Raw genomic sequence first — 17,446 nt, forward strand, 5'->3', positions numbered from 1 at the left:
TTTTTCATTGTAGAGCTGCATAAGAGCAATCACTAATAACTAAGTGACAAAGTCAATATGAGACTGTCTAGAAATCTCCTCTGCCAATGACATTAGTCCAAAAATCTTCAATTTAGCCTCAGGCAGATTCTTAGGACAAGGGCAAAGAGCAGCCACTTTCTTTGCCAAAATATCACAAGAATGGTCTCGAGCCCAGTTGCTAATATTCTTGACCTCTGAAACCTGAGCTAGGCCTACACATTGCATATCACCCCCTTGGCACTACTGTCTTTTATGCTCCTACTAGAATGGCCCATTAAGGTCCACTTAAATTGTTCAATCACTTTTCTAGTCCTAAGTTCCCAAGTCTTCCATGTTCCTTCTACAAGCAGCATGGTCAGGCCTACCCTGTTCCCTGGTACCAACTTCTGTCTTAGTCACTGGTCTATTGATGGGAAGCGATATCATGATTGTGGCAAATCTTATGAAAGACCCCCTCCCGACATAGCCCACCAGGAACTGTCTGAGTTCACGCTAAGGTCGAGGGCCCCTGGCGCCTCGAGGGCTTGACAAACAGGATATTAGTGGTCGGCCATCCAGAACTGGGGAGTTAACACCGGGGAGTTTCCCATCCACAATGTGCCCGAGATGAAAGCTAAGTCAACCTCCTGCGACTTCCTTGTATTCAAGCCAGGTGGCCCCAGTCTAAATCTCTCGCCCCATTAAATTTGACCAACGAAAATCCTGTGACCATGCATCCGCTTTTGTACCCACGCTTTTCGCTATATAAGGCACCCCCGTTCCCCATCTGGGCGCGCTTGGTTCCCGAGACCAAGACGCCCGGGTACCCGTATGTGTGATCAATAAAACCTCTTGCTGATTGCATCCATACGTGTGGCCTCGCTGGTCCTTGGGGGGGGTCTCTCAGATTGAAAGTATCCCTAGTACGGGGGTCTTTCATTTGGGGGCTCGTCCGGGATGAAGACCCCCGCCCAGGGACCACCGACCCACCACTGGGAGGTAAGCTGACTGTGCGGATCCGCTGTTTGTCTGGTGTCTTGTGTCCTCCAGTGTCTGCCTGCCCGATCGTATGTGTCTCTGAAACCGCGCCTGCGTCCGTAGTACTCAGCTGTGTACATCTGTAATTGGCAGTAGGGGGGGGACGACGGGTTCGTAAACCCCCCCCCCTGAGGCTCCGGGAGACGTCCCAGGAGCGTCTGATTTTTGGCTCTCACGGTCTATGCCCAGGCATTTTTCCGTCCTGTTTGGAGCCGTCCCTCAAGGGGAGGGATTTTCAGCCCTACTGAGGGAGGGAGAGAGGCAGGTTGCCCTCCCATCTGAGAGTTTGCTTTCGGTCTTGCGCCGAAGCCGCGCCGCGCGACTTCTTTGTCTGTCTCTGTGTTTGTTTCTTGTAACTGGTATTTGTGTCTTCATCCTTTCGGAAGAAATGGGACAAGCAATTACCACCCCTTTGTCCCTCAGTCTCGAACACTGGAAAGAAATTCAGGAATATGCGCATAACCAGTCCGCTGAAGTGCACAAAAAGAAATGGGTAGCTTTCTGTGCCTCCGAATGGCCCACCTTTGACGTCGGGTGGCCGCGGGATGGCACATTTAGCCTAGACATCATTAGGCAGGTAAAAGAAAAAGTCATGGACTCGGGGCCACATGGACACCCTGACCAGGTGGACTACATCATCACCTGGGAAGCTCTGGTTCAGAAACCGCCTGCATGGGTCAAGCCGTTTCTCTCTGGAGTGGTCCCTCCCTCCCCCAAGTCTGCCAAACCATCCGCACCCTCTCTCCCTCCTCCCCTGACTCCACTCCCAGCCCCTACCCGCTCCCGATCCGCCCTATACCCAGCTCTTGTGCAAGCCTCTCCTAAGGCGCCCCCCCTCCCCAAACCTAAGGTCCTGCCTGCAGGGGAAGAGACTCTACTTATGGATCTCCTGTCTGAGCCGCCTCCATATCAAGAGGCACCCCACGAGGCGGCTAATGAAGCAGAGGCCATGCCTGCCGAACGCCCCGCTGCGACTGATGAGGCAGCCCCCTCACCTGTGGCAAGCCGCCTCAGGGGGCGGCGGGAACAGGCCCCTGCGGACTCCACCGCCATGCCTCTGCGTACCGGCCCGGACGGCCAGCTGCAGTACTGGCCGTTCTCCGCCTCCGATCTCTATAATTGGAAAAACAATAATCCTCCTTTTTCTAAAGATCCCTTGCAATTGATCTCCCTTTTAGAATCAGTCCTAGTGACTCATCAACCCACCTGGGACGATTGCCAACAGCTTTTACAGGTGCTACTGACTACTGAGGAGAAGCAGCGGGTCCTCCTCGAGGCGCGGAAGAATGTGAGGGGAGCGGACGGACAGCCTACCCAGCTCCCTAATGAGATCGATGCAGCCTTTCCCTTAACCAGGCCGGAATGGGATTTTAGTACTGAGGCAGGTAGGACTCATCTTCGTCTCTACCGCCAGTTGCTCATAGCAGGTCTCCGGGGGGCAGCTCGGCGCCCCACCAATTTGGCTCAGGTAAAACAGGTTTTGCAGCGAGCAGAGGAAACGCCCGCCGCGTTCCTTGAGAGATTGAAGGAGGCATACCGCATGTATACGCCTTACGATCCGGAGGACCCAGGACAAGCCACTGGTCTTGCCATGGCGTTTATCTGGCAGTCCGCCCCAGATATCCGTAATAAGTTACAGAGGCTGGACAATTTACAGGGGTATACGGTCCCTGATTTGCTAAAGGAGGCAGAGAAGGTATTCAATAATAGAGAGAGCCAGGAAGAGAGAGAAGAGCGTTGGAGGAGAGAAAACATTGAGAGGGAGGAAAGGCAGCGAAAGGAAATGGAAGAGAGAGAAAATGCCAGGGATAAAAGGAGACAGAGGGAGCTTTCACGGTTGATGGCCACTGTAGTGTCAGGACAGAGACAGCGGCAGGATAGACAAGGAGGAGATCGAAGAGGACCCAGGGTAGATAAAGATCAGTGTGCCTACTGCAAAGAACGGGGCCACTGGGCTCGGGAGTGCCCAAAGAAGCAAAGTCGGAACAGAAATACAAGACCCCAGGCCTCAGCTTCTCTCCTAAACCTAGAAGACTAGGGGAGTCGAGGCCAGGAGCCCCCCCCTGAGCCGCGGCTAACCCTACACGTAGGGGGGCACCCCGTCACCTTCCTGGTGGATACAGGGGCACAGCACTCCGTTTTGACCAGGTCTCCTGGCACGTTGAGCGGCCGCACGGCCTGGGTCCAGGGAGCCACAGGAGGAAAGACCTACCGCTGGACCACCGACCGGCAAGTGCAACTAGCGACTGGCAAGGTAACCCACTCCTTCCTCCATGTCCCAGACTGTCCATACCCATTGCTGGGTAGGGACTTATTAACTAAACTAAAGGCTCAGATACATTTTGATAAGACTGGGGTCAGCATCACTGACCCGTCGGGAAGGCCGTTGCATGTGCTCACCTTGTCCATAGAAGATGAGTATAGACTACATGAACGAAGCAAAAAGGCCCCAACCGATATGGAGGGATGGCTACTCAAGTACCCCCAAGCATGGGCAGAGACCGGGGGCATGGGTCTCGCCGATAGCCAGCCACCCATAATTGTGTCCCTGAAAGCGAACGCCATCCCAATCGCCGTAAAGCAGTACCCAATGTCCAAGGAAGCCAGAGAAGGCATAGCTCCTCACATCAATAGACTGTTGGATCAAGGGATCCTCGTACCCTGTAAGTCCCCCTGGAACACCCCTCTATTACCCGTCAGAAAACCAGGAACGGGGGACTACAGACCAGTCCAGGACCTCCGAGAGGTTAATAAACGGGTTGAAGATCTACACCCCACAGTGCCCAACCCCTACAACCTCCTTAGTGGGCTATCGCCTACCCACGTCTGGTATACGGTCCTGGACCTCAAGGATGCCTTCTTTTGCTTGAGGCTACACCCCAACAGCCAGTTGTTATTTGCCTTTGAATGGAGAGACCCAGCTCGGGGAATCTCCGGTCAGCTGACCTGGACAAGGCTACCCCAAGGGTTTAAAAACAGCCCCACTCTCTTTGACGAGGCACTACACCGGGATCTGGCCGTTTTTCGGGTCCAGCACCCCTCTCTGATTCTGCTCCAGTACGTAGATGATTTGCTGCTGGCGGCTACGTCAGAGGAAGACTGTCGCCGGGGCACCGAGACCCTACTCCAGGTCTTGGGGAGTCTGGGGTACCGGGCATCGGCCAAGAAAGCCCAGCTCTGTTTAAAACAAGTGACCTATCTGGGCTACAAAATAAGGGAAGGGCAGAGGTGGCTAACTGAGGCCAGAAAGCGAACCATTCTGAACATTCCCGCCCCAAGAACCCCCCGTCAATTACGGGAATTCCTGGGAACCGCAGGCTTCTGCCGCCTCTGGATCCCGGGTTTCGCTGAGTTGGCCGCTCCCCTCTATCCCCTCACGCGGACCGGCATCCCCTATAACTGGGGAACGGACCAGCAGCAGGCCTTTGAGAATATCAAACAGGCCCTCCTACACTCCCCGGCCCTGGGACTGCCCGACTTGCTGAAGCCCTTCGAGTTATACGTTGACGAAAGACAGGGCTACGCGAAGGGGGTGTTAACCCAGAAGCTGGGACCATGGAGGAGACCGGTGGCCTATTTATCCAAGAAACTGGACTCAGTGGCCGCAGGATGGCCACCCTGCCTCCGGATGGTAGCGGCGATAGCAATTCTGGTTAAAGATTCTGGCAAACTGACCATGGGTCAACCCCTTACCGTTCTGGCCCCGCATGCTGTTGAAGCAATCATCCGACAACCTCCGGACAGGTGGCTCACCAATGCGAGAATGACTCATTACCAAACCTTACTATTAGATACCGACCGAATCCGGTATGGGGCCCCGGTGGCCTTAAATCCAGCCACCCTCCTACCTCTCCCTGGCACCCCCGAACACCATGATTGTCAGCAGATCCTGGCCGAGGTACATGGCACTCGCCCAGACCTCTCAGACTTGCCCCTCCCCAACCCTGAACACGTCTGGTACACGGACGGGAGCAGCTTCATGGAACACGGAGAGCGGCGGGCCGGTGCGGCGGTGACCACGGAAGATCAGGTAATATGGTCCCAAGCTCTACCTGCAGGAACCTCCGCTCAGAAAGCGGAGCTCGTAGCTCTGACCCAGGCTCTAAGACTGGCGGAGGGAAGGAGATTGACGGTGTATACCGACAGCAGATATGCCTTCGCCACGGCCCACATCCATGGCGAAATATACAGAAGGAGAGGTTTACTTACTTCGGAGGGAAAAGAGATTAAAAATAAAAAAGAAATACTAGCCTTGCTACAGGCCATTCATCTGCCGCGAGCTCTCAGCATCATCCATTGCCCAGGGCACCAGAAAGGGGACACTCCAGTTGCAAGAGGCAACAGGATGGCTGACTGGGCGGCGAGGGCGGCCGCCACTGAGGAAAAACGGGTCGAAGTCCTATCGGTTGACTCTAGACCTCATCATGGTGACTCCCGATGGGAATACACGGAACAAGATGTCAAGGCTCTGCACTCCCTGGGAGCACGGGAAGATCTAAAAACTGGGAAATGGGTGTACCAAGGAAAGGTAGTGTTGCCCTACGAAATGGGCCGCCATTTGATCTCCTGGCTGCATCGCCTCACACATCTCAGCTACCAGAAAATGAAAAAGCTTCTGGAACGGGAAGAAGAGGTCTACTTCTTTCTACAGAAGAACGATCTTCTCAAAGAAATCACCGAACGTTGTGACGCCTGCGCCAGAGTGAATGCTTCTAAAATCAAGCTGCCTCCGGGTATAAGAACCAGAGGTCACAGGCCCGGCACTCACTGGGAAGTAGACTTTACTGAAATAAAACCGGGCAAGTATGGATATAAATATCTACTGGTTTTTGTAGATACCTTTTCAGGATGGCCGGAAGCATTCCCGACAAGGCACGAGACTGCCGCTGTGGTGGCCAAGAAGCTATTGGAAGAAATCTTCCCCCGATACGGGATGCCCCAGGTAGTAGGGTCAGATAATGGTCCCGCCTTCATCTCCCAGGTAAGCAGAACAGTGGCCACCTTGTTGGGGATCGATTGGAAATTACATTGTGCATACAGACCCCAGAGCTCAGGACAGGTAGAGAGAATGAACAGAACAATTAAGGAGACCTTAACCAAATTAACGCTTGCAACTGGCACTAGAGACTGGGTCCTCCTGCTACCACTTGCCCTGTATCGGGCTAGGAACACGCCCGGACCACATGGGTTAACCCCATTTGAGATCCTGTTTGGGGCCCCGGTGCCCATTATTAATTTCTTAGGCCCCGATGTTTCTGACTATGCTAATACCCCTTCTCTACAAGCCCATCTACAGGCCCTCCAGCTGGTCCAGAAGGAGGTGTGGGAACCTCTAGCCCAGGCGTACCGGGACCAGAGAGACAATCCGGTCGTGCCTCATCCGTATCAGATCGGAGACGCTGTCTGGGTCAGACGCCATCAGACCAAAAACCTCGAACCTCGCTGGAAGGGACCATATTTGGTTCTGTTGACCACCCCTACCGCGGTAAAGGTTGACGGGATTGCCGCTTGGATCCACGCGAGCCACGTCAAGCCAGTCCGATCAGACGACCCTCAGCCGCAAGGAACATGGACAGCCCATCGCACCCAAAACCCTCTAAAGATAAGACTCTCCCGGGTTGTTTAATTGTTTTACTGTGCCTTGTGCGAGTAGAGGGGAGCCCTCACACCCCGCAGCTCTTAACTTGGCAGGTGTTCTCCCAGACGGGGGAGGTGGTCTGGTCTCTCTCAGGCTACCACGCGCCGGGTACCTGGTGGCCCACCCTCACTCCCGACTTCTGCCACCTGGCCGCCGGGCTGGAGACCTGGGATATCTCCACAGTCGGGGCTCATGAGATGACTCAAAATATACAGTCCCCCCCGCCACCCCTAGGAAAGACCTGGCCACAAGGGTGCCGCAATCCTAGAGCTAGATGTCTCCTGGCACAAATGGACTTCTACGTCTGTCCTCAACAAAGACAGTCTCGAGCCTTAAGATGTGGGGGATACGAGAGTTATTTCTGTGCCAATTGGGGCTGTGAGACCACGGGGGATGCCTACTGGAAACCCAGATCATCCTGGGACCTGATTGAGATACACCGTAATTATTCACGGCCCCCTCTGGGCCGCTTTGATTGTGATCATGGCCCTGGTAGATGGGGCTCTTGGTCCTGTAAATCAGCTACCTGTCTCCCCCTCAACATTACCTTCACCCAAAAAGGCAAACAGGACTATACTCAGTGGTTAAAAGGAAAAACCTGGGGACTGAGATGGCACATGCCATGGGAAGATAGAGGCGTTATCCTCAGAATCCGTTTAACCTCCCAAACTAATTCGGCCCCTATCGGGCCAAACCCCGTGCTGGCGGACCAACGACATCCCTCCGACCCATCCGGCCCTAAGCCCGAACGCCTTCCCTCACCGAACGCCACCAATTCGCCCCCACCAGCACCACTGAGGCTGCCCAACCCGGCACGGGGGACCGGCTTATAGGCCTTATCCAAGGGGCCTACCTAGCCCTAAATGGGACTCAACCTGACAAGACTCAGGATTGCTGGCTCTGCTTAATGTCAAGCCCTCCCTACTATGAGGGCACTGCAGTGGTCGGGAACTACTCCAACCACACTTCCCCACCGCCTACGTGTACCGAGGGATCCTCACACCGATTGACCCTAACTGAAGTCTCAGGACAGGGTACATGTCTAGGGAAAATTCCTCCCTCTCATACCCTCCTCTGCAACTCTACCCAGACCTTGGGCCCAGGAGCATACTATTTGGCCGCCCCTAATGGCACTTACTGGGCGTGCAGCACAGGTCTGACTCCCTGTGTATCTACCGCCGTTATGAACATGTCCCGGGACTACTGTGTCCTAGTCCAGCTATGGCCGAGAATTACTTATCATACCTCAGAATATTTTGTCAGCCAGTTCGAAGAAAGATCCCAACTTCGAATTAGAAGGGAGCCAGTCACATTAACGCTGGCCCTCATATTGGGGGTTGGGGGAATAGCGGCCGGGATAGGCACTGGTGCTAAGGCTCTCTCAGAAACCACCCAGTACCACCAACTGCAGACAGCCATGCAGTCGGACATTAGAATCCTTGAGGAATCAGTAACGGCCCTTGAGAAGTCACTCAAGTCTCTGTCTGAGGTAGTCTTGCAGAATAGGAGAGGTCTGGACTTATTGTTCCTTAAGGAAGGGGGATTATGCGTAGCTCTAAAGGAAGAATGTTGCTTCTACACCGACCACACTGGAATCGTAAGAGACAACATGGCCAAGCTGAGGCAGAGATTAGATCGGAGGCAGAAATTCTTAGATGCCCAACAGGGTTGGTTTGAGGGCTGGTTCAATAGGTCACCCTGGTCTACTACCCTAATTTCTGCCATAACAGGGCCCATAATGGTCCTCATTCTCATTCTGATATTGGGGCCCTGCCTTCTTAACCGTTTAACCCAGTTCGTGAAAGATAGGTTCTCTGTCATACATGCAATGGTTTTAACACAACAGTATCAACAACTTAAACAGATGGATCCAGAGTTAACTAAAGCACTTGAATGAAGGATTCCATTCAGTCACAAGAGAAATGGGGGAATGAAAGACCCCCTCCCGACATAGCCCACCAGGAACTGTCTGAGTTCACGCTAAGGTCGAGGGCCCCTGGCGCCTCGAGGGCTTGACAAACAGGATATTAGTGGTCGGCCATCCAGAACTGGGGAGTTAACACCGGGGAGTTTCCCATCCACAATGTGCCCGAGATGAAAGCTAAGTCAACCTCCTGCGACTTCCTTGTATTCAAGCCAGGTGGCCCCAGTCTAAATCTCTCGCCCCATTAAATTTGACCAACGAAAATCCTGTGACCATGCATCCGCTTTTGTACCCACGCTTTTCGCTATATAAGGCACCCCCGTTCCCCATCTGGGCGCGCTTGGTTCCCGAGACCAAGACGCCCGGGTACCCGTATGTGTGATCAATAAAACCTCTTGCTGATTGCATCCATACGTGTGGCCTCGCTGGTCCTTGGGGGGGTCTCTCAGATTGAAAGTATCCCTAGTACGGGGGTCTTTCACTTATACAAGAAAACATTTAGTTGGGGGCTTACTTATAATTTTAGAGGGCTAGTCCATGATCATCATGGTGGGAAGCAAGAAGGCACCATGCTAGAGGAGTAGCTAAGAGTTTTGCATCCTGATCCACATGTGGGGTGCGGGGAGACTGAGCCTGGTGTGTTGTGGGCTTTTGAAGTCTCAAAGCCCACCTCCAGTTACACACCTCCTCCAAGGCCACACCTCTTCTAACAGTGCCACACCTCCTAATCCCTCCCAAACAGTTCCACTAACTGGTGAATAAACATTCAAATATAGGAGCCTATGGGGACCATTCCCATTCAAACTACCACACTAAAAGAATCTAAATTCTTTCCTTAATTTTGCCACTGTCTTTGATCAACTCTTGGAATGCTAAGAAAATTATTTCCATGGATTAAGGAGATAGAAGTTGATCCACCTTGATGAGACTATAATCTTTTTTTTAGAACAAATCATGTTCACATTATATTATGTTGCCAATTACCTCCTTGATGGGGGAAGTCCTTCTGTGTATATGATTATCCTATTGGTTGATAAATAAAGCACTATTGGCCAGTAGGGAAGCAAGATAGTGGGACTAAGAGTCTAGGAAGATTCTGGGAAATGTAGTCAGGAGTGGGGAGTCGACATGTGATCCCAGGAAGAGAGGACGTCAGTATGGCATCCTCGGAAAGATAAGTCCATACATATATACATACATATATATATATATATATATACTAGTATATCATAGTTATATATATATAATATATATACTAATATATATACACACTGGTATATCATAGTTTTATATATATATATAAGTAGTCATGGGTTAATACAATGAGAAGACCTGGACATTGGCCGACAGCATTGTAACTAAGAGTCTCTGTGTGTTATTTGGGTTTGATGCAGCTCTGGGACCAGGCTGGCAGGGAGAATCTCATTATACCTCCTAATGTAGGAAACACAAATGTTTTATGTATGCAGTTTCAAATAGAGAAACTAAGACTCAAAGAGCAGACATTGTTTTTTTATCCAAGATTGTGATGTTAAGTTGGCAGCCATAATTCTGGAACTTGGGCTTTCTGGAACAACATTCAGCAGTTTCAAGACAACCCTAATGCTTTATCATTGTGTGAGGGAAACCATGGAAACATGAATACTCCCTGGAAGGGAGCATCTAGTTCATATGATGGCCACAAGCGTCATTTGTTAATCAAAATAAAGTTAAAAAGTTAACTATACAAAATCTACAGAAAATAAGATATAAATACATCTAGTATCAATAAACTATGACCAATTGCAAAATGATTATCCCCGTTGGGCTTGTTGACTGTTTACCCGACTCCTGTGGAGGGCTGGGGAGTTTCATGAGACCCTCACCTGAGTATCCTGCTGCTCGCTACCACCTGCTGCATGCAGCTCAGCTTTATGGCACAAGGTCTAGGGGAGGGCTAGAGTCTGGAGGCTGGGGGGGCCTAGAGAAGGAGACCCCATCTATGCAGCCACAGGGAATCCCTCATTTCTGCCGGGTGAAGACTCTGCTGTAGCCTTTTGGAGGAGGAATAGCCATCTCTGAGAGGCAAAGCTACTCAGTTTCCATGCCATGTAATAAAAGCTCCTTGTCAGTCCGAGGAAGATGCAGCAGGCAGGGGAATACCTGCCGGCAAGCTTTGCCTGTCAGTCAACCCCAGGCGCGCTCAAACAGCAGTTACTTGCAAGCTTCATAACCGAAATCACATTCTCATGTGTTAATTAGAGCGAATACTGAAGTAAAATGTTTATTTTTATAAATATTACATAAAACAATTGTTTTTTTCCACAGAAATAAGGATCTGATCCTTCCATTGGATTTCTAAAATTCCCACTCTTTTCGGCAGTGCCTCTTAGGAGGTAGGATCCTTGGCATGCTGTCCGCCAGTTGCTTAATTTGCTTTTTAAGACATCTGCCCAGGGGTGGCTGGGCACTTGCACATCAATCATTAATCAAGAAAATGCTTCACAGGCTCGCTTACCAGCCAATCTGATGGAGCAATTCTCTTAGCTGAAGTTCTTTCTTTCCAACATGTGCCAAGTTGCCAAAAAGACAAACAAACAAAAAACCCTAGCCAGTACAGTGTCAAGGCCCAAAGGAGACTCCAATTCCCCAAATTCCAAAGGCAGTCCAAATATCCAGAAATAGGCTCAACCCGGTCTACAGGAGGAGTCTGGTGTTTAATGAAAAAGCAGCTTTCCTCTACCAAACCAGTCATTTCCCTTTTCACTGGCAGAAGGGACAGATGGCTACCCGTGGTGCCTATTAGCATGCCAAAGCCCATACTGGATCCCTCCACATCACAAGCACTAGTTACACATTTCAAAGTCCACCCTGTTCTTCTCACCTCTTCCTCTACCCTAAACGCCCCCCCATCTGGGAGGGGCTTCCCTTCCCCCAACCACCCATTCTCCTTATAACCCGCTATTTTGGGTATTCTCTCTCCTTCTATGCTCTCCCGCCTTTCTGCCCTGTCCCCTCCTGCTTATCTCCTGGCCAGGCCTAGTCTGATGGCCATGTTGAATCTATGCCTTTCTCTCTCTGCTCTGGACTCCCCCGATGCCTCTGGCTGCACTCTCTGTCTCTCTCATGTGCAATAAACCCCCCTAACCATACCACGGAGCTGTCACATCATCAGTGTAAACACACAGCTGCCAGTCGTTCCTTACAAAAGTAACCGGCCCCAGGGCCCTTTAATGGAGGAACATTGGCATTGTGGCACAGACACAGAAACCCCACAGCCAGTGTCTGAACCCTGCCTGCACTGAAGGAGACCTTTATTGTCACCCTTGATGGTCCCTGTAATCTGCTGCTGTCCCTACCCTGAGGTACCACTGTAACATGGATTAATAAATGACCCAGAGACAGATACTGGGGTTCAAGCTGAAGATCGGAAAAGCAAAGCAGCCGTCCACCAGCTCTTACTTCTAGCTCAGGCTGAAAGGGCTGATCCACGAGCTCTTCACCGAGCCGCAGACTGCTGCCTCTCCTCAGCGTGGCTGGAGAACAAATCCATCTACCTCTTAATCCTGAGTCCTAGGATTAAAGGTGTGTACCATTACCTTGCTTCTGGCTGCTGGAATTAGAGGTGTGTATCACTACTGCCTGATCTCCATGGCTTGAGGCTGTCTTTGAATTTCTGAATCCTCAGTCAAGCTTTAATAAATCATAAGTAATATATCACTACACACTACAGAAATCAATGTGGAAAGAGGAAATGTCAGGGACACAACATGTCCTGGAACAGCAGTACTGTCCTGTTGGGGCGGCGCCTCAGCGTAGGCTCATGAATCCTTTCCCACTCTGTTTTAGAATTCATTGGTCCTGTCATGTCCAAGAGACACTGTTTCACTCTGGTCCTCTCTCAATCTTTCTGTCCCCTCTTCCGTGATGCTCTCTGAGTCTTGGAGACGGGGATGAGATAGGTGTACTGTCTGTGTCTGGGAACTCCTCAGTCACGTGTTCTCTGTACTTGGACCCGTTGAGCGTTGCTGCACTAACCATCATCCACTGCACGTAGAAACTTCTCTGATGAGATCTGAGAATTGCACTACAGAGTAGTGCTACAGATATACGTTTAGAGGGCAGTTTGATACTATGTTCAGTTAGTAAAATAATCGTGGCAGGTTCACTCCTGGGACCTTTGACAGATTTGCAGCATTCCCTGTGGAGTGATCCTTAAATCCAATTCAAAAGTGGTTGGTTGTTCCCATAACCCTCATACCGCTATTACACTGATGGACATATCTGACGCAGGGGTTCTCTTCTTACAGCTCTCTGAGGATGGGAAGTTAATGGCAAGAGCCTGTAATCAAGCTTTCTGGTTGCAGACACGATTCAGGGAATGGGGTAGAGAGATCTTAACTAAGTTCTCAAGTGAGAGAACCTGACATTAGGATTGTCTGTTAGCTAGAGGTTCAGCATCTCAGAAGGGTGCCAGCAATATCTGTGAAAGGAATAGAGAAGGCTGCTACAGATACCGTGGTCTCAGCAGCAGCTACATCTGAGAACAGTAAGGTACAGTTTTCATCACTCTATACTTTTCTGTGGGGGCTATGATTAAGCAGCCCTAGTCTTCAGGTGACTAAAAGAGGACCCAAGTTTCAATCCAGGTCCAATTTAGTGCTTCCTTCTTGGCTGATGGCCAAAACACCTCTGAGGTGTTTACAGAGTGCCCCTGAGTTGACACAAGGGTCCTCCGGTGTAGCTGGAAGCTTTTTTTGTCCCAGTCAGGCAGCCATTTATGAAATAATCACTCAAAGACTTAATATTAATTATAAATGTTTGGCCAATAGCTCAGGCTTCTTATTTGCCAGCCCTTATAACTTAACCCATTTCTATTAATCTGTGTACTGCCACGTGGCCTGTGGCTTATTAGCAATGCTCAAATGTTTTCTCCTTTATCAGATGGATGGCATCTCCTCAATCCCGCCTTCTTTCACCTGTATCTCTGCTTGAGTTTCCCACCTTGCTATATTCTGCCATGCCACTGGCTAAGTCACCTTTATTCATCAACCAATAAAAGCAATGTACAGAAGGACATCCCACATCACTCAGGACTCTCTGTACAGACAGCTTGAGACAGAGCAGGTGCTATTCTGCTCAGGCCTGAGCTCTTTCCTTCAGGGCCACCATCTGCCCATCCCTGAGACCCTATGAGTGTAATAGGAGGCCACCTACCACCACCGCATCCTCGTCCTTCTGCAGAGCAGCCGAGACCTATCCCCTAATGATTGCAGTGGAAGACTGCTCCATCCCCAGACTGACTTCCTGGCCTTCACCCCACATCCCCCTAAGTAGCAAAACTAGGTCTCCTCTGGGGATGGGCCAAACAGGGGAAAGCAAAGGCCTCACTAGACACCAGGCAAGGGGGTTCCTGGACACAACCTGACTCATAAAGCACTCAGTTGCCTTGTCTCAGAGAATGAGGGTAAGGCCATCCCCAGAGTTACCTTTGGGGCAGATTGTGAGCTCCACAGCAACAGCCTGGGGCCTGTACTGCTTCATAAGCAGGGCAGGCAGATGCAAGCTCCAGACAGTATGCTAAAGGTAGCGGGCATACTGAGAAATTCATAGTAAGACGCTGTAGGACAGTGGAGCTTCTGTAGCCATGGGTCCTATCAGATGGTGATAGGACATTGCTACCTCCCAGATAGTTATATCTGAATACACAAACAGATATAACTGTGTAGAGTGTAGTTTTCCCTGCCAGTCGCCTGGGCCCTGCCATGCTGTCTGAACCCCCAAATAACACACAGGGCACTATATTAATTATAAAGCTGTTGTCTGTTTGCTTGGTTTCTTACTGACTAGATCTGACTTAAGTATTTAACCCATAATTGTTAATCTAAGTATTTCTCTTACCAGAGAAAAGGGTCCGGACCTCTTACTCCTCTGGTGGCCTACATGGTGTCTGATTCTGCCTCTCTTTCCCAGAATCGTCCTTGACTCCTAGTCCCACCTATCTTGCTTCCCTATTAGCCAACAGTGCTTTATTCAACAACTAGTAAGATAGACAGATTTACAGAATGACATTTCCCATCATAACTGGACACAAGCCCTGGCTTCAGATTTGTGCCAAGACAACACCAGTGGAGCCTAAAGGCTCAGATGGATGTCCTTCAGATCAGAGAGGATGCATACATGGTGGGGTTCCTCCAAAATCCTCAACGGAAAATGTACCCTGGCCCCTCTGATGGAAACTCAGAAGCCAGACTCAGGGAAACTGTTCTGGGAAGGACCAGCATCTTCCATGTGAACTCTACCCTGCTCTGAAAAAGCTTCCTGTCCCCAGTGGCCTTGTGCACACAGGACAGTGGCCTTCACCCTGTACCTGGCTGGAGCTACTGAGGCCAGAGTATCCATAGGCCTTCAAACAATGAGGCACTAATGCATCCCTGACCCATCCCAGCATCCCGGATACCTGTGGCAGAGGCTGCTGGCCAAAATCAGAGAGTCGCAGGCTGCAGGGCTCTCAGAAGTGACAGAGGCCACCCCAGAGCTTTGTGAGCATCTTCAAGATTCAGTTCCTGGAGGCTATGATGGAACGAACCCATAGCTCATCCTAGCGTCCGTGGTGTAAGGTCCTCGGGCCACATGCTTTGGGTGAAGGTCTGATCCAGCCTTTGCCCCTCGGCAGATTAGAAGAGGTTAAGAGGATTTTAGATTAATCCATGTATGGAGTTCCTGGTGGGCTTAGACTGGAGCTCAGGGTCACCTATCTTCCCCTCTAGATTTCTTTGACTGAGGCTGAAGGGATGATTCAATGGCTTAAAATCACCGGCAGCTCTTCTATTCAAGTTCCTACACGGCAGTGAGCACCCACCTACAACTCCCATCCCAGAGGACTTGATGCTCTTGTCTGGCCTCTGTAAGTATTGCATGCACATGGAGTAGAATCACATGTTCACACAAAACACGCATGCACATGAAATAAGTTAGTCTTAAAAACTTAAAAACAGAGCGAGCCCAGCTTCAGGTGAGATTGGGTCCCAGGCTGGGACCACCCGCCCATCACCCATCCCTCTCCATCTTCGGGGCCGCTCCCGGCTTCCAGAAGAGCCGCCCACACAGGAAAGAGATCAGCCCCTCCAAGACCCCAACCCAGCGAGCCCAGCTTCAGAAGAGCCGCCCACACAGGAAAGAGATCAGCCCCTCCAAGACCCCAACCCAGCGAGCCCAGCTTCAGAAGAGCAGCCCACACAGGAAAGAGATCAGCCCCTCCAAGACCCCAACCCCAGCGAGGCCAGCTTCAGCTTCAGCTGCAGTAAGGAAGGAGACCAGTGGAGACAGAAAGCCCCCACCAGCACCCACTGGAAGAAGAGATGGGAAGAAGACAGAATAAGAGATCACTCAGCAATAGAAACACCAACACGACCCCACCAGAATCCAGGGATCCAACACCAGCAAGACCTGAAAAGCACTACATAGATGAAGAAGAGGAGACAGACCTTAAAAATTATTTCATGAAGATGATGGAGAGCTTCAAAGAAGAAACGAGGAAATCCCTTAAAGAAATAGAAGAAAAAACAAACAAAAAAATCCATGAAATGGGGGGAAAAATTCAAGAAATAAACAAATCTCTCAAAGAATCTAAAGAGCACCAAGAAAAAACAACCAAGAAAATTAAGGAAACAGCTCAAACAGTTGAAGGATTGAAAGCTGAAATAGAAACGATAAAGAAAACACAGAATGAAGGGATGCTTGGAAATAGAAAAGCTCGGTAAACGGTCTGGAATTACAGATGCAAGCATCACCAATAGAATACAAGAGATAGAAGAGAGAATCTCAGGTGTTGAAGACTCATTAGAGGACATAGCATCGTCAACCAAAGAAAATCTCAAAACCAACAAATCCTTAACACAAAATATCCAGGAAATATGGGACACCATGAAGAAGCCAAACCTGAGAATAATAGGTATAGAAGAAGGTGAAGAACTTCAACTTAAAGGTACAGAAAATATATTCAACAAAATCATAGAAGAAAACTTCCCTAACCTAAAGAAAGATATGCCTATGAAAGTACAAGAATCTTACAGAACACCAAATAGGCTTGACCAGAAAAAGAAGTCACCTCGCCATATAATAATCAAAACATCAAACCTACAGAGCAAAGAGAAAATATTAAGAGCAGCTAAAGAAAAAGGCCAAGTAACATATAAAGGCAGACCTATCCGAATTACACCTGACTTCTCAATGGAAACGATGAAAGCCAGAAGATCCTGGTCAGATGTCCTACAAACGCTAAGGGAACAAGGATGCCAGCCCAGACTACTATATCCAGCAAAGCTCTCAATTACCATAGATGGAGAAAACAAAATATTCCATGACAAAGCCAGATTTAAACAATACATATCCATGAATCCAGCTCTACAGAAAATGCTAGAAGGAAAACCTAGAGCCAAGGAAGATAACTACATTCACAAAGACACAGGCAATATAGAATCATACTTTACAAAACACTAAAAGAAAAAGGGAGGAGAAACTACACAAAATAACTTCACTAACAATAAATCAAGCGCAAACAAGGATCCACCAATCAATGGTCATTAATATCCCTCAATGTCAATGGCCTCAACTTACCTATAAAAAGACACAGACTAGCAGAATGGATACGAAGACAGAACCCTTCCTTCTGCTGCATACAAGAAACACATCTCAACACCAAAGACAGACGTTATCTCAGAGTAAAGGGCTGGGAAAAGATCTTCCAATCAAACAGCCCCAAGAAACAAGCGGGCGTAGCAATCCTAATATCTAACAAATTAGACTTCAAATTAAAATCAATCAAAAGAGATGAAGAAGGGCACTTCATATTCATCAAAGGAAAA

General features: G+C 49.7%; 1 protein-coding gene across 1 annotated transcript; it reads left to right on the forward strand.

Annotated features, from left to right (window-relative positions):
• Positions 1–474: 474 nt before the first annotated feature.
• Positions 475–6,460, forward strand: LOC121140763. The gene is given in 2 exon segments (XM_040746755.1): positions 475–6,019; positions 6,324–6,460. Coding segments are annotated over 2 exon segments (4,851 nt in total). The 5' UTR covers positions 475–1,219; the 3' UTR covers positions 6,375–6,460.
• The last annotated feature ends 10,986 nt before the right edge of the window (positions 6,461–17,446 follow it).

Source organism: Mesocricetus auratus, unplaced genomic scaffold (assembly GCF_017639785.1).
Source record: "Mesocricetus auratus isolate SY011 unplaced genomic scaffold, BCM_Maur_2.0 Super-Scaffold_100006, whole genome shotgun sequence".
NCBI classification, from domain to species: Eukaryota; Metazoa; Chordata; class Mammalia; order Rodentia; family Cricetidae; genus Mesocricetus; species Mesocricetus auratus.